At 38.7% G+C, this 25,129-nt stretch overlaps 1 protein-coding gene across 5 annotated transcripts in view; it reads right to left on the reverse strand.

Annotated features, from left to right (window-relative positions):
* Positions 1–931: 931 nt before the first annotated feature.
* Positions 932–25,129, reverse strand: part of col16a1 (collagen, type XVI, alpha 1) — a 98,402-nt gene continuing 74,204 nt past the window's right edge. For 4 of the 5 annotated variants that reach the window (XM_042012238.1, XM_042012235.1, XM_042012236.1 and 1 more), the window contains 33 exons: positions 25,029–25,055; positions 24,330–24,386; positions 24,011–24,052; positions 23,787–23,849; positions 21,298–21,342; positions 18,825–18,869; positions 18,538–18,657; positions 18,270–18,311; positions 18,102–18,173; positions 17,971–18,015; positions 17,453–17,497; positions 15,786–15,839; positions 15,638–15,691; positions 15,477–15,530; positions 15,346–15,390; positions 15,196–15,249; positions 15,079–15,114; positions 14,917–14,979; positions 14,757–14,828; positions 14,601–14,654; positions 14,470–14,514; positions 11,886–11,930; positions 11,630–11,683; positions 11,453–11,506; positions 11,318–11,368; positions 10,772–10,861; positions 10,606–10,641; positions 8,877–8,921; positions 6,720–6,914; positions 6,430–6,493; positions 6,086–6,262; positions 5,908–5,985; positions 932–2,525 (listed from right to left, as the gene is read on the reverse strand). In XM_042012238.1, coding sequence (XP_041868172.1) covers positions 2,332–2,525; positions 5,908–5,985; positions 6,086–6,262; positions 6,430–6,493; positions 6,720–6,914; positions 8,877–8,921; positions 10,606–10,641; positions 10,772–10,861; positions 11,318–11,368; positions 11,453–11,506; positions 11,630–11,683; positions 11,886–11,930; positions 14,470–14,514; positions 14,601–14,654; positions 14,757–14,828; positions 14,917–14,979; positions 15,079–15,114; positions 15,196–15,249; positions 15,346–15,390; positions 15,477–15,530; positions 15,638–15,691; positions 15,786–15,839; positions 17,453–17,497; positions 17,971–18,015; positions 18,102–18,173; positions 18,270–18,311; positions 18,538–18,657; positions 18,825–18,869; positions 21,298–21,342; positions 23,787–23,849; positions 24,011–24,052; positions 24,330–24,386; positions 25,029–25,055 — 2,217 coding nt within the window. In that variant the 3' untranslated portion in view covers positions 932–2,331. The remainder of the gene's footprint in view (positions 2,526–5,907; positions 5,986–6,085; positions 6,263–6,429; positions 6,494–6,719; positions 6,915–8,876; positions 8,922–10,605; positions 10,642–10,771; positions 10,862–11,317; positions 11,369–11,452; positions 11,507–11,629; positions 11,684–11,885; positions 11,931–14,469; positions 14,515–14,600; positions 14,655–14,756; positions 14,829–14,916; positions 14,980–15,078; positions 15,115–15,195; positions 15,250–15,345; positions 15,391–15,476; positions 15,531–15,637; positions 15,692–15,785; positions 15,840–17,452; positions 17,498–17,970; positions 18,016–18,101; positions 18,174–18,269; positions 18,312–18,537; positions 18,658–18,824; positions 18,870–21,297; positions 21,343–23,786; positions 23,850–24,010; positions 24,053–24,329; positions 24,387–25,028; positions 25,056–25,129) is intronic. The other variant, XM_042012237.1, reaches the window with a different exon arrangement.

Genomic DNA, 25,129 nt, shown 5'->3' on the forward strand with positions numbered 1-25,129 from the left:
ATGTTCAGCTCATCCCAAACCAATAAAGAGGAACCTTTTGTAAAATCCGATGTTCTTCTGTATCATGCTGGAAATAGAAATTAATCTCTTTGCAATCATTTTATTTTACATTCCTACTGTTAATACTATTTAATATCATCAGTTAATGCATGTAAATAAACTCCCTTTCTTCTGAAGCTGCACATGTTCAGCTTTTGTCAGCGTTCTTGCAATACCATGGCTAAAAGTTACCAACATTCAGCAGTGCTGAGCAATCCCATTCTGATGTTTCTTACAGTGAAATATGGCAGCAATTTTCATTGACATCTCTGCTTTTAGAATCTGTGATTTCTTTTTCACAACAAATATAGAAAATAATAAACCGAAGGAAAAAAAAAGCAAGTCATGCTCAGGCCAAGCATTTTTAAAAGCAGATCAGTCACTGAATTTACATTCTGTTGGGTCACCTTAACATGGGGTTAGTGGCCTCTGGGCCAGAGCTTACATTTAAAAGGGATTGGATGTTTTTTCTTTAAAAGTTGAAATGCTACAAATAACTGGCTGTCTCATCCTTGCAGCTATCAGGTGAAAGGTGGATGCGTCACCTGTATACTAAATTATTAAAGATATATTTATAACTACAAAGATAAAACCACAGATGTACTAAAGAAAGACAACTACAAGTCAGAGACAGAGAAAAAAGCAAATGATTAAATATGAAAAGACAAAACAATTACAAATACACACAAAGTAAATACAAAGAGAAAATGACAGACTGGATGAATACGACAAACAGATAATAGAACTGAGTGGGAATTACAAAGAGACAAAACCACTAAAAACAAAACAAAAAGCACAAAATACTTAAAATAGTTATCAGTGAAAAAAAAAGAAAAGAAAAGAAAAAATAAATAAAAAAAGCCACACATAAACCGACTACTGCAAATTCTTTGAAAAGCATTTTAATTCAGTTAAATATTTCCCAGGGGTTTGCTTTGGAGCAACAAAAGGTCAGACCACAGCTCATAGTTCAAACTTTCAAAAATGACAGTAATGAACATGAAAATTATTACAAATTCCACAGATATAAAAAATGATTAAAATAACAGATGAACCACCCAAATACAGTGAAATGTTAGACTAAAAAGCTGTTAGTGATGCATTTTCTTTTCTCCTAGGTAACTGTGGAGGTTGGTTGGCTGTGATGAGTGGCTGTGCGTCATTACAGTACCTACAGTGAATGGGCTTGACTGTTGCTCATATTTCCATCTTATTCTTACATAGAGTGGTGCCAAATGAAGCAGACAGATGGCTATTAAGGCTACTTTGGAATTAAAATGAGACAAGGCACTTTAAAATGGCTGCATTCTCAGAAATATTGGAGTCAAAAGGACACTAAATGAACTTTAGCAATACATTCACAAAAGCAAAATGCTTTCTGTGTCGATGCAAATTTCTTTTATAAATAATCCGTCTTTTACTGAACACATTATTCTATTTTAAAAGCTTCAAGACCTTAGGAAAAAAAAAATCATTTGGTCATTTGTTGCAAAATAATCACTGACAATAAAAAGAACTATAACCAATAGTTTGCCCAATAACAAAAACCTTTGAGAATTATAAAAAGCCAAATATATATATTTACACATATAAATATATACAAACACTCAATCTATCAAAAAGTAAATGAATGCAATGGGACATCTGATTCAACAGAGCTGAAATACATTTCTGGGGATATTCTCTTACACGTCCAATTCAAATATAAATCACATCTCAACCACCGTGACAGAACATTAGAAATGTATGGGATGTGCTCAGAATAGGAGGAAAGTATAAAGACATGAGAAACGCAGCCAATGCATTACAACAACTGTGTCATGCAACAGACTTAGTCAAAGAAAATGACCAATAAAGAACAACAACAAAGAAATCTATAAAAAAAGAATTAAAGACAAAAGGCAGAGGCCAGAATGAATCAAGGACAAGAAAAGAAAGATGATCATTATTGTTACCTCTCTTGGGTTGTTTTCAAAAGAACAAACAGAATGAAATACAAGTAAAACAGAGGCTAGAACAAAATACAAAGCAGTAATACAGCTATGAAGTGGAAAGAATGATGCAATAAAAATAGCTGCTGGTGTATCTTTGCAGGCCTCAGTTCCAGCGGGACCCTTACAAAGAATTTGTGGGTTTTTACTCAGGTCTCTTCCATTACTCTATGTGGGTAAATTGGTCTATTCAACAACAATAAAGGTAGCTCTTGTTTTCCATCTTGTGGTTACATTTTATAACTTTGGGTAATCATCTTTGGCTTTTTTGCTCCTCCACATTCTGTAGTCTCTAGCTTCTCTACCAGGGGCCTTTGATAGGTGGTCCCTTGGGGCTGTAGTCTGCTTGATGGTTCATGCAGTCCACAGGATTACACCGGCCCTCTGTGCCCTTTGTTCCAGGTGTTCCGGGAGGGCCTGAGACTCCAGGGACACCCTGTTGGCCAACAGGACCAGGTGGTCCCATTTTTCCATAGCCAGGGGGGCCAGGAACACCTGGGATAAAGAAAGGAAATATGAAATCTTGAAGAAATCTGAAAAAAAAAAAACAAAAAAAAACAACAACAACTGGGTCTTTGCTGCAGAAATATTCTTATCCTTCCCCAAAGTTACAGAAACTTTGGAAAAAGTGGTAATCTCAATTCTTCTTGGGCTATAGTCGGAAAAACATGGCACACTTGTTCATAGAATTTGGCAGAATTGTTTAGGTCCATCCAGGTTAGCCAAGAAACATTAGTGTAGAGCCATGTTCTGGCCTCTCTGGTGAAGCATTTCAAGCTTCCTGTATCCAAACTCTAGGTATCTTTGGAGCCTCTTTTCTTGCAGGTTTGCTCTGTGTCATTGTCTCCATTAACATTAACATTCCAGAAAAAAGTTTTCACTCAAGAGTACACCATTGTAGAGGATTCCAGCATCTTCAAAATAAAGATTGGAACTTTTGTTTAATCCTGACTAAATTAAACATCTTTGAAGATTTTTCTCCTTACAGACATACAGTCTCTCTCACTCCCAAAGTGGGGGTCTGACTCAGATTTATGACTTGGTTTCCAGTTCCACAGGTCATCAAAGGTCGACCCTCCAAACCTGGACTGGGGTATACTTAGTTAAGTTATATACAAGATCTGGGAAGTTTCTGAACTTTAATCTTCTGCAACATAAATGTGCCTTTTTAATTAACAAACCAAATGCTTTATGATCCCGGATGCAACTCCTCATCCAAAATGTCCACTTTGAAACAGTTTCTTTCTAAACTTGTGTTTTTCTTTAACTGATAAACAAATCCCCCTTTCCTGCAGCTTTCAGCTCTAATGGGCCAGGACATCTGGACACACCAAGAAACGTTTATCTTACATACCAAAGAGGGTAATAAAGTGATTCAATGTTTCTCTGTGCCCCAGCATAGAAAGGACAAAGACTTTGTATGAAGTAGTAAAAGATTATACTCATTATTTTAGAAGGTTAAGTTTGATTAATTTTCCCATGCGAAGTCATTTGTACATATTTCCTTTTCATTTGTGCATGATTAGACTAGTAATAAATAGTTCATATTTATCCTAAACTGGTCTGGTTATTGTGAACTCCTCCTTTGAGCCATGTTATGGGTCCATTCGACTTAAGAATTCACGTTATTAGCGTCCTGGGACTGATTGATTGATAACTGATTGATTTGACTAGCTTGAATTAATTAATTTATTAAATTAATTAATTTAGTACTCTAATGGTGTCCACACAGCCATTAGATTAGTATAAGGCTATCTGTGTGGTGGTGCTCCCGAGGTATAATCAAAATTTTGACTAATAAGTCATAATTTTATGAAATTTTAAAAATGAATAATTTTGTTAAACATCTTTAATGTTCAATGACGCTAAATTGCTACACCATCCATCCATCCATAATATCCATCTTAGCTGGTTAAAGTATCCCTGTGAGGTCCCACTTTCATGTTCAAATATGTTAGCTTCTGCCTCCAGAAAGCCAGTTAACAAACCATTGGGTGGCACTACTGATCATTTAGTTACAGTAAAAACAAAACAAAAAACCTCTTATTCCCCAGGGTAAAGAAAACTTCTGCATGGACTGAGCCTGCCACATGTGTCTTTGATTGCATGGATGGTCCTGGTAAGGTTACAGGTGCTGGATTTCTTCACAACAGATTGGAATACTTTGTCCTTATGGTCATGCATTGGAAGAATTAAGGTTCTTGCATTTCGCGTTTTTGGCTGTTTGTAATGCTGCAGAAATTTACTTCTTCAGGATGATGTTCTTTGCTCTAGTGGCCTTTCTTATGTCATTGTGGAGACTAGAAAAGGGGTCAGAGAGAGGGGGGGGGGTGGCATACAGCAAAGGACACCAGGCCACCAAACCTGAACAAGCTACATCAGAGCTGTAGCATCTATATACACAACTGGCTACTCAACAATTTAAAATAAAGACCAATCCCTTCTTCAGATCTGTGTCCTGACACTATCGATCCCATCTCGCAGGCCCACAAAAACTTTTTCAGCAACTGCACATGATTATAACTCTGACATACCCTCATGAGAACTTAAGTAAAATTGAACATACCTTCTTCATGATGTCTAATGAATTCAGTTAAGCACAGGGGATTGTGGTGGTTTATTAGGCCGTTCACCTTCTTACTCTGGATTCTATTTTTTGCTTTAGGATGTATGACTAGAAGTGTTCTCATGTTTGGAAAAGTAGTGTGTTTGTCAAAGTTTCTTTTGTTTATGAGTTAATATAGCTTCCTGACCAGCAGTAGGAGTTGTGTGAATTTCCGGGTTAAAATCAGTCCCCATTCTGCCTATTCTGCAAGCCCCAAGAATTCAAGCAGTCAGAAGATTCTTTAACCAAATCCGTTCATTTTCAGGATGATGCTATCCCGGGAGAAAACTCCCTTATTCTGAAATAATGATTAAACAACTACATGTTATTACAAGAAGCCAAAAACAAGAAATGAGTCTACTTTTAAGGGTTGAGCTCTGAATGGTGTTTCCCTCATTCATTATATTTATTGATATTTTATGCTAAGCTAACCTTACCAGCTGCTGAGGGTAGCTTCAAATTTAACATGGATGGCAAAGGGAACAGGGCTTCTGCATATGAAGGTTTATTAAACCCTGAAATACAACTTCTAAAGTAAAATGATCGTCTTTAATGCCACCAGCACAGATTCTAGATGAAGGATTTCTTTTCATTAGCAATAGGATGAAATGATGTCTATGCATCACTTCAGAAGTTATAGTAAATGAGTACACATCAATAACCCTCATCTTTAATGGATGGTGGTATTACTATGTCTGTTTTAAAAGGAATATAAATGAAACATAGGCCATCATTACAGTTCTACTTTGATCATTTTATATGAACACATTTGCTTTTTCAACCCAAATTAAATAAACTGCTCCAAGTACAGTGAATGCAGCAGCCAGTTTGCTAATTTAGTCAGTGCTTTCTGAACTCTAGTGATTAAGGATTCTGGGACATGCTGATTTGACTGGAATTAATTCAAGTGGTAATTTTAATTAAGACAAGTTGAAAATGATGAAAAAATGCTTTCATCATACAGGCAATTTGCTAATCAACAACAAATGAAAACATTTGAAGTAATTGACTACAATTACACAAATGATGCTAATTCTGGGTGTAACATCAGGTTGTATAGAAAGGACTCTCCTGGAAGACTGTAGAACATGCACTTGCCTTACTAAAATGTGAAATGAGAATGATGTTTTAGAATGGCAATCTTTGAATGCCAAACAAGTAGCTAATGATTAGCTACAGGTTCAAGTATATGATAAACTGAGATCGAATAAGAACCATTTGCACACTCCAAAGTTACAACTTACTGATTAATGAACTAATCAGATACACTACCTGGTGCTCCAGGAGGTCCTATATCTCCCATCTCTCCAATTCCCTTGTCACCTTTTGGTCCCTGTGGTCCTCGTAGTCCTAAAGAAAGCAAAGCACACATTCTAACACATGGCAGCTGAACAGTTAACAGTGAGTTATCCTTGATATTTAGCATTAATGTGGTGAGTTAAAGGTTCACCTGGGGGTCCTTGCCCTCCTGGTCGTCCTTCTCTACCGATCTGTCCAGGGAGTCCCGGAGCACCTGGGGCTCCAGGATTACCAGGGGCACCATCTTTCCCAGGGGGTCCAGGTCGACCTGGAGATGCCACCATCTCTACAGGCATCTGCATGCGGGACATGTAGTAGCCCATTCTCTCTGGGGAGAAGACGCACAATGATAACAAAGAAAAAATAATATTCCACAGAGACGAGCAGCTCTGTCCCAAAGCACAAACTTATTCATTTTGTACATATAAAAAGAAAGTAACGCTTTGGCATTTAAATTGTGGCATTATGCACAGCAAACATTCGTGCAATCCTCACCATCAAAGATCTTGATGACCTGCTGGCGAATGAAGTTCTTGATATCATCATAATTGACGACAGCCTATTTAAGAAAAGAGACAAAGAAAAAAAAAAAAAAACAAACATAAATCAGGTAGATAATTAAAATATTCATTATTTACAGGAACAGATGGAGCTAGTGAATGCCTGTGGCCACCGTACTCCAATCTTTGCACAACTGAGTTGAATATAGAATGATTTGGAGCTGACTTGAATTAAAATGAAAAGAAAATAGAATAGTGTTTTGGAGGGATAAAAGTGTGTCTCACATCATTTCCTGGTGACCCTGGAGGTCCAGGGAGCCCGGGTGGGCCATCTGAGCCCGGGTTTCCTCTTTCCCCTCTAGGCCCGACTGGTCCCATTATGGGTTGTGCGTCCTTACCAAGATATCCTCCACCACCCGGTGGGCCTGGTCTACCTCTTTCTCCAGCTGGACCCCTCTGGCCAGGGGACCCTGGCTCACCCTGGTGGAAAACGTACAGAGATCAGGGTGGATAAGACTGGGAGGAAGATATCAGTCATGTTATTTGTTCTTTTGTTCTTCATAAGATTTTATTCAAGTGTTTTCTTTGAAAAAAAATTATACTGCAAAACAACCAAAAATAAAGGTGCAACTTGAATTTAAGTAAGCAAATAGGTACGAGTCTCCTATTGGATAATTAATACATGGATAGTTATCTTTCAACAACACACTTCCCGTGGTTGTGGAAAAGATGTTAGTCTGTTTAAGAAGTGTCAAATCATTGGCATGCATCAAGCAGAGAAAACATCTGAGATTGTAAAAAAACTACTAAAACTGGGTTGAGAACTGACAAAATAATTATTAAAAACTGAAAGGATTGTGGGAAACCATCGTTTTCCTGGAAGAAATGTAGTCAGCAAAAAATCCTGAATGACTGTGAAATCAAATGGAAGAAAAACAACGGTAAAACTCGAAGTTATGTTTAATAATGAAAGAAAGAACATTTCCACAAGCACAATGCAAAGGAAACAATAGGGATTGAGACTATGTGTAGCCATAAGAAAACCAGTCATTAGTAGGGCTCACTAGAGAAAAAGGCTTCAATATGCTAAGGAGCAAAAAGATTGGCCTCAATGGAACAATGGAAGAGGTCATGTGATCTGTTGAGTCCAGATTTACCCCTTTCCAGAGTGATGGGTGCGTCAGGGTAAGACGAGAGGCAAATGAAGGGATGCAGCTATCATGCTAGTGCATACTGTACAGGCCTACGTTGGCAGTGCTATGATCTGGGGTTGCTACAATTGGACAGTTCTAGGTTCATATTATGTGTCCAAAGAATGAGATCAACTGACTACCTGAATATACGGAATGACCAGGATATTCCAGCAATGGATTTCTTTTTCTTCTTTTGGTGATGACTCCTTTGTTTTTTTTGGTTTTTTTTGGCAAGGCAGTTTATTTGTCAAATGGTCTCCACTTTCAAGAAATAGCTTGATAGGTCCACTTATATCAGGAGTACACTGATAATACTAAGCTGTAATACATTGTCATTAACACTGCACTAAACATTTATTCTTTGCTTTCACTCCCTATTATGAGCTTAGTAGTATAGCTTTTTATTTCAACCTTCTCTTCCAACTCTGCAACAAAGCAAGCAGTTAAATATTCATTATTTTATTTATATTTATCAAAATGTAATTAATTTTCTAATTTAAGGAGCGTGCAGTATGAAGATATTATTAAATAGGTTTCTAAGAAGAAACAGGTCTTTTAAGTCAGCTTTTGCCCACGTCTCTATCACTCTCCACACAGCAGAGCTCACCATTGACATTGTGTAAATATACTTAAAAACGACCCTACTACATCACTTAGCGACAGTGATTTATTGAGGACAAAGAAGCCCATAATGGACGTCTAATGTTTACATGTCACCAACAGACAAGTGGCTCCTGAAATGAAGAGGAGGGAGAAGAATAGAGGAGTCAGTTCTTGTCTTTCTCCTCTGTTCTGTGCGGCTAAAACCCTGACAATGCCGTCCTGTCAGCGTGACAAATAGCCTCATCTAGCATCTCCCCTCATGCTTAATAGCATTATCCCAAAGGCAGAAAAATAACTCTATCACTGTATCCACCTACTGTAAGCCGCTGTCTGAGGAGAAGTTATATTGCTACTGCCAGTTTGGAAAGAAGTGAGGCAAAGAGTAAGAGGGGTTGGGTCTTGAGGGGGGTCAGAGGGTTAGTGAACTGATGACCATGTTAAGTGTGGATGCTGAGTGAGCAGAATGGGAGACGGTGGGTGTGTTTACACTATGATTTGGCAGCATAATTCTCCTGGGTTATAGGGAACAGAAATGGGGTGAATCTTGCTTTGTTCAGATGATCTGAAGATGTAATGGATGGTTAAAGCTCAGCTTGATAACACACACACATTCACACAACACCTCACCATGCTGAGTTGGTCTTACCTTTTGACCTGGCTGCCCATTGTCCCCTGGTAAACCTGGTGCTCCCTGTCAAAACAGAAATTATAACCATCAAGGATGGAAAACTTGCATTGATGCGGTATCATTTTCCTGCTTATAATGCAGATATATAGAGAGAGATAAGACCTTAAGCTGTACTTAGCTGCCTAACTGGTCCAAACATTGATAAATTATTGACCCAGTCATGCAGGGGTCGCGCTGATCAAATATTTTCTGTCGTTAACCGTCTTTTTTAAAACGATGACGGAAAAATCTGAAGACCATCTGTCATTTTAAGAGATTATAACTTACATCCTTGACCACTTTGTAGCAAAAGAGCATATTAATAATTTTCTTTCTTAATGCATGTCTTCATTAGCTTCACTTGGAAAAATGACCACTATGGGTCACAGACTAGTGCAGCTAAACCACCGGTACAGAAGGAGCGCATGATGCGGGATTTGGAAACTCGTTATTCAAAGAGTCTTGCAGACTTCTCATCACTTCACTTGCACAAATGTTCCCTGATTTAAAAACTTTGGTTAAAGTGGCGCTTGTAATGGCAGTCTCCAGTGTAGCAGCACAGCGTGGATTCAGCCTCCAGAACATCAAAACAAACGTGAAAAGTCGTCTGTCCAAGGCATAAGTCCAGAACCTCATGACAATAGCCTCTGCAGCAATCCCAATTGAGACATTTTAACACGCAGAAGTGGGAATGCACCTCAAGTTCATGCAGACAAGGCTGGAGATATGAAACTGTGTGTTCAGGCCACAGCAGGTGAACTGTTCAGATTTTAAGTGTGGATTTTCTGTTCAGTTTGGTCTGACTGAATATTAGTTAAAATGATGGTATTTTTATGACCCTGTCAGTCAAAATGACTGACCTGTGGACATGTGAACACAGCATTGTTTGCTAGCCACCATGCACACCAGGAAGAGGAAATATATGTTTCCTCTTTAAATCAGTGTTCTGAGTTCTCATTACATTACATTCACTCAAAAATGGCCCATGCCTGCTAAGCTAAAGCTAACTCTGACAGTGTAATGTGGCAAAACATTATAAACCACATTTAGATAATAGTTGTTCTGGACGCTGATTTGTTAGCATTGCAAACTATCTCTAGTAGCTACAGTATGCTAAAAGAAAAGTTTAGAGACTAATTATACATCATATGCTAATCAACTGTATCGTGACATGTTTGTGTTGCTGACATCTTCTTATATCTGTTTTCTCTTCTTCTGCTCTCTGTTTTTAGATGTATGTAATTTTGATATAGATTAATTCACAATAAAAATCTATAATTCACAAAAAAAAAAAAAAAAAAAAAAAGTTTACCAGTATGGACAGCATCTCTTTTGTAATTTAAAAAAAATTCAAATTCCTATTATTTGTTTATTTACACCCACAACCCTGAATTGGACTAAGCTGTATAGAAAAGCATTAAATTAATATATATTTATATATATATATTTAATACTCTAAAGCTAAATTTCCTAAAAGTGCAGGTCTGGCTGGCAAACGTATATTTGTACATAAAGTATTCGCATTTAAAAATAAAATAAAAGGTGGATTTTATGATTTTAACATATTAAACTGAAGGACTTGCTGATTAATTTAAAGTAACAATAAATAGTTATTGGGGTTAGAAATTGTAATCACTTTACAGATCAAAATTATACATTAAGCCACACCAGTCCCTCAGAGGGAAAACACCAGACAGACAATACTCACATCTTTGCCAGCAGCTCCATCACTGCCTGGCTCTCCCTGAAATTCAAAAACAGAAAAAAAATGTGAGACACATTCATGCAGACTTGTAGTTTCAATTATGTTTATTTCTTTTCTTTTGGGCTAAAGGGACCCATTTGGAACTTGACACAATTGGGAAATTACTAACCAAGGGTCCTGGATGCCCAGGTGGTCCTGGAGGTCCACCCATCCCTGGGAGGCCTCGCTCTCCATGTTGACCCTTATCTCCTTGTATACCCTAGGTAGTAAGCGCAAAAAAATTTCTTTCTGTTGTTTCAAAACTTGGCAGCCAGAGAGAATCCTAAATGTGTCCGGTTTCATCTTTTCTCAGAAAAACACACACTCGCGCAAACCAACATACAGCCTTTAATTTATTATAGCAACCATTTCTAGAGTCGTATTCATTTAAACTTAATAATCTTAAAATTGAGATTCCACAGCTGTGTCTTTTGTTCATCTGTTTTATGTATTTCTTCTCAGACTTTGCAGCTTCTATAACTACTTTTTAATTATGATTAATGTAAATACTGTTTGTGCTCACTTGTTTATTTATTTTATTTTTACTTTTTCTTTCAGCTGCGGGGCAACAACACATTTCCCCGATGGGATTATTTAAGGTTAATTTACTCGAGTTTCATCTTTCAAGTCCTGTTTGATAAACATGAAGGTGAATACATCTTTGAGAGGTTCTTACCACTCCTGCAGGACCAGAAGGCCCTGGAGGTCCTGCTGGTCCTGTGGGACCCTGATAGGGAAAGTAAACATATTACTTAAATTGAACATAAATAAAACAGATTAAAAATGTATTTAAAATAATAGGAGGACTTACAACATGGCCAGGAGGTCCAGGTCTTCCCAGAGCTCCTGGGGTTCCAGGATCACCCTAGAGACATTACTGATTTGAGTCTGGATGCCAAAATGGCTTCACTGATTTTTCTGCATGCACAGATGTGCTTCCTAATGTTTAGCTAATTTGGGTGTAATGATGGAAAGCACAAATACTCACATCATGTCCTTGTCTGCCAGGTGGTCCTGGTGGACCCGTAGGTCCAACGTCTCCCTGGAGAAATGAGAGAATAGTAAAATTGTCAGAGAAGAAGCATGAGAGGAAAACACTTGCATAATAGTAGGACAGTGAAGCAATTATGCAGGACTTTTATCATCATCATCAATTTGGTAAAATAATTAGGCATCATGCACAAATGAGAAGCAACAACTGCAAATACATGGTCTGATGGTAAAGCAGTGAGCTGTTGGCTAACCTTCTGTCCGGGAAAGCCAACATGGCCAGTTTTCCCTTTGAATCCCTGAGGAAAAACATCAAAGAGAATGAGATTGGTAAAGTATAAAAATTCACAAAGTCAAGGCTGCCAAACGAAGAGGCAGACTATCTTTGAAATCCTGAACACCTGCTCTCAGATAGAACACAAACTGAGATATAGAGAGCAAGAGAGATGTGAAAATAGAGAATAAGAGGGCGGACTAGAGGCAGCCACTCATGTCTTCACTGAAGCTGACTACAGTGTGCTCATCACCACTTGTGTCGATTCATGAGACAGAAAGTTAGGTAAATCTAAGAAGAAGGTATCAGGCTTTGAAGATTTAAATGGGTTCACTTCACTGGTGACATTTACAACATTAAGAAGGCACAGTAATGACTGCACATATTAATGTAGTACAGCAAGATGGGTGAGGTGAGTGAAATATCACCAGTCACACGCTGTGTTAATTTGCTTCCAAAGCTGCAGGTAAAACCTTGTACAGGTTAGGAACTCAGATCATCACACCCTGTGTCGCAACATTTCCACACATGAATTAATTTCAAATCCAAAATAAATCACATTTTCTAGTGGCACAAACTATCTTTTGCAATCCATCTCTTGATGAACGGCTCATTAGGAAAAAAGGTTTAGTCATGCAGGCTCATTTGCATTTGTGTGCTGACTGTGAAACAAAAGGCGAGCTGTGGCAGGCCAACTCCAAAGCACTACTTCTTCCTTACATTTTGGAACCACCCAAACAAGCTATTGTATGTGAGCTGATCATGGTGCCAGATGAAAATAAAGGGGGTCAGTAATTTATCAAGTACATCCCAAGAGAAGTAAGAATCTCTGAGCCCAGTTTCCTGGTAATTTATTAGACAATTAATGAGAAATGTTTTGTCAAATTGATAAATGTGAACCCAGAAGAAAGGTCAAGCTAATCTTCTAGGGACTGTGAACATAACAAAAGTCATTGAAGTTTATCCGTTTATGCTGCCACAATACTACAACCTACAAGTCTTATAGAGTAGTAAAAGTCAGTGTAATCAGGAATCATCCTCTGGGGATCATGAATGTGTGCAGTGCACAAAGATTAGCATGTCCTCTACGACACTTTCTCGTAACGTTTTGATTAAAATGCATTTTATGGCTTGTTATACTGACACCGAGACTGGTGTTGATTAAATATGTCAAATAAATCAGTGAATGAGTGATAAGAACCCATCCATGTGTCTTAAGATAGCTGACCTCACTTCTTTTCTTACTGGTAGGGGTAATATGAAGACTTACATCATTTTATTTTGTACCTTGGATTGAAAGCTACAGCCATGAGTGGCAACATGTGGCCTTATGTGGCTGTTGTATTTACAGCTGGCTGACAGAGTTAATAATATTTTTGAAACAGTAATTGTCAAGCCTACTTGAGTCCTGTTAGTGACTTAGAATATATCATGGTAGGAACCTGATTCCAACCGTTTTTTGTTTTTTAAATAATACAAAATGTTATGTACATAATATTTAATGAAAATGCAAGATTTGTTGATATTTTGTACATTTTCATTAATGTGAATGTGGTGGTTTGTACAAATTCATGACACTGATTCCACAGTTTTTCTAAACTTTTCTAGCTAGCTTTTCTGCCTGGGTTCATACTGTGCAGGAGAGACCTAAATTTCACTGATGTGTCCGTAACAAAACACATAGATGTATTTAGAGCTCATTTTAAAGTGGGGATTATGTAGTAGGAGTTTAAATTAAGTTCCAGATGGGAAGCAAAAGCTAGAACTGTGTCAGATTGATGGTGAGTCATTGTGTGCAACAGCATCAGTTGCGACCTGCCAGGACACAGAAACATGGATGAAGGAAGTTATGGCGACACAATATTGAGAGAGGAAGCTAATCGGTAACAAGTGCTATGAGCTGAAAGACTTCTTTTCAAGTATTTCCTCATTTAAAAGTGGATTTTTCATGCTTAAATTCTCCAACATCTTCCAAATATAGCTTCATTATGCTAAACAGTGTGTGAGATTACTAACATACCACTAGCTGATCCCTGGACAATAGTTCCTGTTTTTTGTTCTGATCAATACAGTGTAAGCGAACCATTGCCCTGTTTTATTTTTACTCTAATACATGATGGGAAACTAAGCTGTACTTTAAAACACAATGTTAGCAAACTATTTACCTAACATTGCTGAGGAGCACCCAGGTGATCTGATAGTAATCCTTTTCTAGTCTTTTTTACACCAGTCTAGCTAATAAGGCTATGCTCGGTCATGTCCATTTTTGATCTTCGTGTGGATCCATATTTTTGTTAACATTATCTGTACTTGGCAGCTATACATCACTTCCACTTTCAAGAACTAAATATAGTTCTTGCAATATTTTCTTAAACTGTAAATAGCATGCGTAAATAACCTGCAAAATGCTCCTTTTTATATTATGTGTTTAATATATAAATGCTTTATATTATGTTGCAGTAGATACCACCTGGTGTTCCTGTATGAAGTATATTTCTCAAGTTGTTTTTTTACAGTGGATACTTAGATAATTAAGTCAGATAAATGAGTAATGTGATGCTCACCGGGATCCCTCGAAGTCCTGCTTGGCCTGGAGGGCCTGGCTCTCCCTGGTAATAAAACACGTAGTTAGCATCAACTACATGCATGTGCTTGTGTGGTTACAATGTTCATTTAATTCACATATGAGACTCACCCGCATCCCTGGTTTTCCATCTTTTCCATCAATTCCCTCAATACCGGGGGGGCCCTTTCAATGCAGGCATGAGAAAAGTGCAGATTAGAATTAAAGATTAAAAATGGCATATAATTCATGGGTAAGTGGAATATAGCTTAAAAGTAAAGCATGTACCATCAACCCCGGGGAGCCGGGTGAGCCAAGGGGTCCAACCGGTCCTTGGGAGCCTTGTGCACCATCATTACCCTATGAAAGTACAGAGTTTCAGTTCAGTTCATGTGATGATTTTAAGTTAAGAGAGTTGGAAGTAGTGAATTGTCTTATTTGTACTGACTTTTTCTCCTTTGAGCCCTGGAAGGCCTTCTCTTCCAGGCTTGCCAGCAGGACCTGGGGAGCCCTAAAATGTAAACAAAGCAATATGGACAGGTACAATAGTAATCCTATAAATCGATTCATCAAGCATGCAAGCAATAGAAGAGTTAAAGTGGTTACATACTGGTGGTCCTGAAAAACCTGGCTGTCCTTGGAAACCCTTGAATTATAAAGAACGAAATGTGCTTTATTCATTGTGATTTTTTTTTCAGCCTAAAAACCCAACTTGCATTACACAAACCTGTTCGCCTTTGGGCCCAACAGGCCCTGCTGGTCCCTTTTCTCCTTTAACACCCTGCAGACAGAGGACATTTTCGAAGTTATTACACTTTGATATTCCAAACGGTCGGGCTCTAAATAATCCTTGACAAATTTATGATGAAACACTGACCGGTGAGCCAGCTTGTCCTTGATACCCAGGGTTACCGGGAGGACCCTGCAGAAGGAATCAAATGTTAGCCAGTAATATGCAATTCAAGCTGCAGGTTGACTTTGCATCACAGTGATAGTGCTGCAGCTCACTGATTCTCCTTTCTGTCCACTGCTTCCTGGACTTCCTCGATCCCCTTTCAGTCCCTAACAAAAAGACGGGAGCAGTGAATCAGTGTCAGGAGTGTGTAAACCGGTGAAAGTTGTCAAAATTATGTTGTTCCCTCATCTTTTATAATGAGGCAGGAACTTACAGGCAGTCCAGGTGGGCCCATGGCTCCCGGATAGCCAGGTGTCCCTGGAGGGCCCTGAGGTAAAGATCATACAATCAGTCAAACAGGGAAGCCAATTATTTTCCTACATGTTATAATTTTTCTAGGAAACTGATCAGACGATGCGTACCTGCTCGCCCTTCATTCCTGGCAGGCCGGATGACCCTCGCTCCCCCTGCTGACCCTGTGGATGACAGCAATAAGGACAGATTAGAAAATGAAGAAGAGTATGTAGGAACAGATCCCCTGGTGGAAAAAAAGTCAGTAGCACAGAAAAGAAATGCTTCACTGGTGAGGGACTAAATTTTATTTTGTCCTATGCTCTTTACTTCTGTGATGCTTTAGGGTGGTGATACAAGGAGCATGGGTCTTGTTTTTTTTTCAAATGATTCTGGTACTTTTACATTTTGCTCCTATCTATTTCATTTTACACCTCCTGCAGATTAGATGCAAACCTTAATTCTTTTTCCTACTTTACAATTTAAACAAAAACAAAACCAGTGAGCCCAAACAAACAAAACAACATGTTAAAAAAAAAAGAAAAAAGTACATTGATCTGTGCAAAAATATCCAATGACGAAGGCTCAAAAGGTTACGTGGCAGAAGTTTTTACACAAATGTGTTACTACACGCTTAAATACTCGTTGTGGTTCATGTGACACAACAACAAACTAACTGGCCACCACAGATCTGTCGTCCTTTAATTGTTTTTTGCTTGGATTGTAAAACTACATTTTGGATGTGGATACACATGCTATTATTTCACATTTTTTGGGAAAAATGTGAACTATAAGTTGTCTTGGCAACAGCTCATGCATCATGCAAGGTGGATGTGAAGAACAGAGCTTCTCAAAAATGAGGCAATAAAAGTATAAAAACATGAGAAATACTGACAATTAACTTTGTAATTAAGTAAAATATCTTTTAGAAATGTTAATTTATGGAGCGTTGAAACTAAGAGTGGGGAAAGTTATTCATTATGAGCAACCTCCTCACTACTGAATATGAGTAACACATCCAGGATGCACTTGGCCCCCTTCTCCATCACAACACTGCACACAGACATAGCACCTGCAATGAAGTGCCACAACGCCGCAAATGGAATCCATTCACTGATCACACGGTTCAACCATTTAGCACCTCCATTCTCCTACAACAATGCATTCGTATGAGGGGGGAAGGGGACAGGGAGGGCTCTGTCTGCACAGCCATCACACTTTCCATCTCTTTGATGGCAGAATAATTGAACAACTGGAGAAAAAGACAAGCGAATGGTTCCCTCATCAGAAATAACTTTCATTAAAGAGCCACACACAGCGGCAGAGAGATAAGAGAGAAAAGATGGAATAATCAACAGTGGCTCAATTTAGGAATGAGATGATCTGTGTTTGAGAGGGGAAAAATATTTAGATTAAGATTTGAATCTAATAAACACATAACAAGCTTCAGTTGCCCAATTTTGAGAGTATTTCCAAAAGATTGTTTGTAGTATTAGTTAGGAGTCATTTCCTCTGAAAATTTGTCAGGCATCACAAATACAAGTTTAAATATTCTGAAGACTAAAGAACTTTCCCAGTTTTTGCAGGAAGATAACGTCTAAATTTGTAGCTTATTCTCTGCTATTTGCCTCATCAGTCATTTCATGATGCTCCTGTTACACAGTACAGTGTGACCCACTGGAAAGAGATGATTGCTATCACTTTAACATTTCTTTTTTGTTCTTTTTTCTTATTAACAGCGTTATGGTATCACCACTATCATTTTTTTCTTAAGTGTGGATGTGTGAGCGGAACATACCGATAAACCAGAAGATCCCTGAGGACCTGGGAAACCAGGAGGTCCCTGTGGACAGAGAGGAATTAAGATTTTAAAACATCCAGGACAAGCTAAACCAAGAAACAAACATTAACTCCACTAACACCTCTGATTAAAGCAGGTTTCATCTTGTTCCTGACAGATAGGCGACTACTGCACTGAGCAGTGCAACATGGAGCCAGTGTGTGTTGTGGGAGTTTAGGAGGTCTGTGTTTTGGACCACACTGCGCCAGCAGGGTGCGCTGTGAATTCATGGGAAATGGCAGGCTTAAACCCGACAGTTCTGTCCTAAAATAAAGACAAAGATGTTCTTTTTCCTCAGAAGAGTTCTGCCAAACTACTTTAAGACAGTGTTTACAATGCACTTAAAACGTCTTTTTCCTTAAATTTTCTGTATAAAAAATGATTTCTCAGACTGCTAAGTTATTTATAATCTAAGATGTTGCATCAAACTCTCTAATATATGCATTAGTTGACCTCTGGTTTAAGTTAGCATTTACCATGCTTCCTGGTATTCCAGGCGTCCCTCTTTCTCCAGGTGTACCCTAAAGTAAAATAAGACAGAAATGTAATTCTAATCTTTAGGTCTGTTTGGATACACAGGTTTGAACACTCAATGAAAGAAGCTTACAGGGTCTCCTTTGATTCCTGGTGATCCAGGTGTTCCAGGAACTCCAGGTGTTCCTATACATGATCGATCACCCTGTGAAGAAAGTAAATAACATTCCAGGAAGTGTGCATGTGCAACCATGCATGAGTATAAATGTACATCATCAATATTGCTGTATTTTAAGCTGACCAGTGCTTGCGTTGACTGTTCCCTCTGAAGTCTCTCCAAACACTGAAAGTAAAGACGAATGCCTTATTGTCACACCAAGGGGGAATTACATCAAGCCATGCACTCGAACACAATACAAAATGATGGACTGTCATTTTGCATTCATCAAAGCAGAACAACAAAGCGGCTGTACTATTAGTGACTGCATATGATTCTGAGTGTGAAGAATCATGCGGGGAGGCTGAAAATATTTCAACCAGAGACTTCAAGTCCTCCCTCGAAGTCTCACCCTGTCACAGCTGTCCGAGAGGGCTACACCAGGCTTGCCCTGGTCTCCTTTATCACCCTTGGCACCACCCATGCCTGGCACCCCTGGCAACCCTTGGGAACAGCCCTCTTCACAGCCCTCCTGTGTTACACAAATAGAAACACGTACTGATATATAAAAAAATTTATATATATGTATAAATGAGGCATGCTGATTAAAAGTTGTCATGCAAAACACTGGCAAAGGAAAACGCATAAACAAAACTCCCCTTTGCACAAAAATGTACCATGTTTATGTTCTTTACTCACGTCTCTATTCTCATCTTGAGGCAGTAGGTGTGGTCCAGTGGGGATCTGCAGGGCAAGTGGAAACTGAATTATTACTTTTTAAATTATTTATGGCACCAAATTAATTAAGAGTCTGCAAACTCAACAAAAATATCCCATAATGTGTTCCTCCACAGTGTAATGCTGCAGAAGCTCCAGTCAACCATAATCAAAATTTTCACAATGACATTGTGCATATTACAACAGAAACATCCATCTCTGACATCCATCTGTTTTTTCCTGTTTCTCACATGAGAACCACAGAATCAGGATCCTTAAACATTAGCATGGTAACAGACCTTCCTCTCTGCACACATGCTGGCATAAAAAGTTAAACAAGAATAGTTACATAATGACATCAGTAATGACTCTGCTCTATTTAAGTGTGACTGGAGGACTCTTCTCTCCAATCAAATTCTGGTAATACCTCATGTTTATCTGAACTCTCTGTATTTCTCTTGATTTGTATGGCAGCTTTGTAGTACATACACCAAATTTTTCAAACCAGGAACTAGACAGGATAATGTTAAACTTGTTACTGTTTTATCAGGAAATTTGGTGCTACTGTACCATAACATAAAGCCATTCAGGGCTTGATGTCTGTGAAGTAAACTAAACTTTTTAACATGTCACACTTCATTCATTTACATTTAGCAAGAGGCGGGATATCCACAGAAACTGTCTGGACGTACACAGAGAATATGACCATTAAAACTCATATTTACATCACACAGTTAATTAAGCTAACATGCATGTCTTCAGAGGATGAGAGATACTGTGCAAAACATTCAGACACCTTTTTTTAAAAAGGTAACACAGGCACTATTTTTCTTTGTACTGATGACCATGTGTCTGAATCAATTCTGCCCAGAGAAAACAGCAGGAGAGTACACACAATGTATCAAAGTGTTGTTAAGGCCACATGTGGAGAAAAAGGTGTTATTATGTTTTACCCTGAGCTTTACAATAAAACTACTTATTCTGTACAGTAAAGCACATTTACTGTGCTACCTCCCCAACAAATCAGCAGGACCCTTCCCCCGGATAAAGTCTGTCGATAGCACCAGGCCTGCTTTCAAAGTCATTACAGACCCATTTGACATTGTTCAAACTGTAGCCTGTAACTAGGAAGGCTATTTTATGCTGCATACAATTAGCCATTGGACGAGCTAGAACAAGGCATTTTGCATTAACACTCATGCTGAAAGGAAGGTCCCCTATAATTATTTATGCTATGCACTCTGTGAGTAGGTAACTGAGTGACAATTCAGAGCAGCGTGCTGTTCTGTTTAAAAGACAAATCAGTTTTTAAGTATCCTGAGAGGCAGGCTGCTATTTTCAGAGAAATAGTACCTGTAATACTGAGTAAAAGAAATGAGAGGTGTTAATGAGATTTTTTTTTTTAAAGAAAGAAAGAGAAAGAAAAGCTAAATGTGGAACAGCGCATAAATGGGTGTGTGACGAGTAGAAAGTGCTAACAATTCAGCTGCAAGCAATTCAGTAATAGCTCTGAAGTTCAGCTGCAATCCAGGGAAAATTAAGGTTTCTTCCATTCTGACATGATGATGTGAATCTCCATCGTACCATGGCGAAACGTGCAGTAATTTCACATCAGAAGCGCTGCTATGCTTGCAACCAATCCACTCTTTTCTTCTAAGAGTTCCTAAAACATCTGTCTCCCTTTTCTCCCCTGAAACTGTGACTTTAATTCCCGTGTCGAAGGTGAAACTATCCTTGAGTGCTGGCTGGAGATCAGCATCGATGTTCCCATAATGGAATTAAGCCATAAACACAGTTGAAAGAAACAAAAAGTGGACACCAAATGCAATCAAGAACCATAGATACATTCACAATGCTGCACCTTTTTTGTTTTTTTCCTTGTCTCCTTTGGTGTGTCCTTGCATTTACTATAAGATACTTAACGTATTGTCAATTCAAAGGTTACAAAATGACAAAGGATGGACAACAACAGGCCATACTTCAGATTATTAAATGCCTTCGTGACAAGCAGGCATGTGCATAAGCATTACGTCTTGACACAGACTTATTTAATTTTGCTTGACTTGTCCTTTACTTTGTAAAGACATGAGCAACATTTACCAAGAAGTACAAAAAGTAATCAATTTAAAGGATTTCAGAGATATAAATATACAAGGAAATATACAGTGTAATTTAGGAGCACAGGGTGTATAACCCATTAATGAAACCTACATGTTAGAAAGAAAAACAGTTTTGCAGCTCATACCATTGTTTGGCTTAATTTGTTCCGTTATATAAGCTATTACAGAATTTGCCAATTCCCGAATCAAGCACATATGGAGGGAGGGGTCACTGTGCTTTTAAAATCTCAGTTCTTCACACATGAATTCATTTTGTGCTTTTGTATCACTTATACAAAAGCCCCACCACCACATGGAGAATCTCCTCTCCTCCTGTTCTCTCTATTTTTACTTACGGTGCGTCCAGGCAAACCCGGTTTCCCGTCATTTCCAGGGATACCCTGAAAGAAGGAACTGAGGTTGAACTGGTCTGTTGCCAATCGAGGGGCAGTCACTCCCATCTCAAAGGGGGCAGGCTCAAAATGATGACGCCACTTTTGTTTCCTGCCATGTCTAATGACACTTTTAAAAAAAGTCTCTGTCTCTAATGCATTACTTACACCTTTGACTCTTTGCAGCACAGATAAAAGGATCAATTTATTTGAAGGTCTGTTTAAATTAAAGATTTCACAGATGAATTTAAATCACATTTTAGATAAGCATCAAATCATTTTATGGACTTTGTCATTTCAAACCAGGCCTTCAAATAACTGTTCATGTCTAGGCTGACATTACGAAAGCTCAGTTGCTTCCCACATGGGTTAAAGCTCCAAGCACCAGACAGGTTAGTGCACTTGATCAACACGTTTTGCTTTTTATCCTATTTATGTCCAAGCTTTTGCACACATACTCATTGTCAGTCCATTTCATACATGCATTTTATGGACATTAATCCCCCGTATAAGGATGCAAAGCACTTTAAAGCCTCAAATATACCACAGGCCCAAGCTGAAAGCCTACATCATATGGTGCCACCAGAAAGGTTTCAGAAGCTTTCAAGGTTTTGCATTTTTTTGTTTTAGACTCATCTTAACATATTGTTCTTTTTTCCCCATCAGATCACGCACCAAACTCCACAATAATGTAAAAACAAGCTTTTCAAGTGTTTATTTCAAAGATAAAAAAATAAAATATCCCATTCAAATAAGTATTTTGACCCTTTTTAATAAAATATGGAGTCTGGCACATCCTAGTTATATTCTTGTGATGTTTGTACAATGTGACTCAAGCCCACTTGTGTCTAAATTTATTCACTGTGCATAATTGAAAGGGCACACATCTGCCTAAGTAAGATCTCTTGATATGAGAATGAAAATGCAACAGTGGGGTTGAAAGGTTTGACAGAACAAAGCTGGAGAAGGACATGAAGATTTCGGTTTCACTTTAAAGCGACCAATAGCACAACAGCCCCCCTTATTTCTAAAATGGAAAATATTTGGAAGTACACATGCCCTTTTCTTTTTTCTTTTACCTGACTGTTCAGCCAGTACAGAAACTGAATAAAAATGTTCACCATACTGGTAACTACAATGATCCTCCGTGGATATGGAAGAATCATCAAAGCTAATCTTGGGAATGAAGTGAAAATAAACAAACTCCCCTTGACCAATCGGTTGTGCAAAAATCTTCACCCCTCTTTTGTTTTTTTTTTTTGTTTTTTTTTTTATATATATAGACATGTCAAGAAAACTGTCAAAGTTGCAGTGATTTATTTAAATGTGGAAAAACAAATGGAAAAAGCATAAAAAACTAAAATCATAGAACTTTAACAAGCTTGATCATCTAAACTTTATATACAGCCTGAACTCTCTTATATAAGCGTTCTTGTAATGTCTTCAAGTAATCTTCAGGAATAGTTCTCCAGACTTCTTTCCAGACATTTCAAAGTTTGTCTTTGGATGGTTTCTGCCTTTTGCTCTGTACTGACAAGATGATCCCCCACTGCTTCACTAACGCTGAGGTCTGGGCTCTGGGGAGGATTCATCACTCCACATGACCCGGTGCCACTGACTCACAGTCATTTGCCATACCTCAGCAGTTTCCTCCTGTTTCCTTTTCTTCAGAATGCCTTCTTGACAGCCATGGGTGCCACGGAGAACATTTCTGATGGGACTTTGATAGATGGATCAACAGAAAGGTTTGACACATCTCTGAAGTTCTTTGTTGCATGTTCGTGTTCATTGCATCATTTTCAGGTGCTGTTGTAGATAGTTTTTCTTTTTTTCTAGGCCTGCTCCTTTTTTTTTTTTTTTGGCCTCCACGTGTCAATTTTCCTTACATATGTTAAGGAAAATATTGCACTCCATGCTGAGATGTACCAGGTTTTGGAAAACAAAATTGGAAGAAGTGATGCATTACTGCAGCAGTCAGATTCAAGGACCAAACTTAAAACAAGAGGCAATTAAACTAAAGTCCAAAGCAAAACGGGAAAAAAATAAATCTTCAAAAAGCCTGGAGCGCTTTTTCTCAAGTTTACTCATTTAAACGATCAAGATTTTAGGAAACTCTAGTGTCTTGAAAGGAAATGTGATGGGTGATTCTAGACTTTTGCACTTTGCTGTATGGAAGTTAAATATTTTAGTCTTTTATCTGTAATAAATTTGACAAACACTCCAGAAGAGTTTGCCTTTGAGGAGAAATATGAGCAGTTTAATGAGAGAAAAATTATCAGAATATAATTTAAGATGAGTATAAAACATGACAAATGTGGGAAAACTAAAAAGAGTCTGAAAACTTTCCATCGACACTGTCAAGTAGCTTCTGGTTCAATTCAGACAAAAGGAGCAGCTCCTGAATTGAACTGAAGAATTTTCCTCATCCCCATGTGACTGACCCTTTCTCTTACCTGGGGTCCTTGTAGACCCTGGGGCCCAGGGGGGCCAGGAGGGCCAGGAGGTCCTGGGGGGCCCTGCAACATATAAAAAGCATGACCACAAACAACACTCATTTACCAACCCAAATAAAAGTCTGCTGTGGTTCAAAAAACAGAGTTTGCAAAGACAAAGCAGATGCAAAGCTTTCAAACAAAACCCAAGTTGTCAGACAGTTCTGCTGGCTGACAGATCAGACCTGAGGCCCCGGCCACATGTTTAGTGGAGTTCCTGGAGCTCCCTGGAAGGCAAGAAGAGTCTAAATCAGACTCACAAAGGTGCACAGTGTGAAGTTAAAAATAAATGTCAACAAACGTCAAACACAAAAATGAGGAGGAGAAATAACCGATGAGTTTATGAGTATTTTATGTCATTCCACACTTTTTGTAGAGCCAGATATAACCCTCACAGGGAGAATGCTGTATACCACCACACCGGGTGCAGAAATGCTCTTAAGTAACAGCATGTCCACATGTGCTCCCTCAAATTTATGCATGTCTGAACAAGTGTGTACTCACAGGTCCACCTCCAATCGGAGACACTGGCATATTGCAGTTGCATCTCCCTGGTTCACCCTGGAATATATATCCAAAAGAAACACATGAAGAAACTGATAGTGAAGCTTTTTGCACAATTTCCACCACAGCCTGCAAACCTGTATACTTGCTCTACATTGAAACCACTTCTGCTGCAGAAAGGAAGTCAAGAGGAATGCAAATAAGTTCCAGACAGTTTTGCTGTAGCTTCAAAAGGCAGACTGTGAAAACTCCAAACACTACATCTACCTTCCTGTTCCTTTGCTCTCCTTTTTAAACTTTATTCTTGTTTTTAAATCAGCCTTCAAGAATGCTTGTGTCCCGCATCTTACACCCATAAGCACTTCCTCTATTGTTTAGTCTTTCCCTTCCTCTGTGAGAGTCTGGACGGGAGGCTGTGCTGCATGCTGTAATTAATAGTCTCATTCAAACACTCCCTCTTCAGGCCCCCAAAACTCCTCGTCTGCCAGGAACAGTAGACTTGTCACTGCCGCTGCTACTCTGTCTGTGGCCCCGGGTCGACGTGTGCATGTGCATGTCAGTGCAATTGTCTGAGTGTGTGTCTGAGGCAGAGTAGGGTTGGCGGAGTGTTGAGCCATCTCTCGTGATTACCATCTGTTCCACCCCCTTATACTCAAATCCCTCCAGTTCCCTTCATCCAAAACAAAACGGTAGACTTACTTTGTCCCCCTTAGCTCCATCAAGTCCCTGGAAGAGAAGGAGACAGAGCACACACACACACACACACACACACACACAAAGATAAACACTTAGTTACTCTT

This window comes from Melanotaenia boesemani, chromosome 17 (genome assembly GCF_017639745.1).
Source record: "Melanotaenia boesemani isolate fMelBoe1 chromosome 17, fMelBoe1.pri, whole genome shotgun sequence".
Classification (NCBI taxonomy): Eukaryota; Metazoa; Chordata; class Actinopteri; order Atheriniformes; family Melanotaeniidae; genus Melanotaenia; species Melanotaenia boesemani.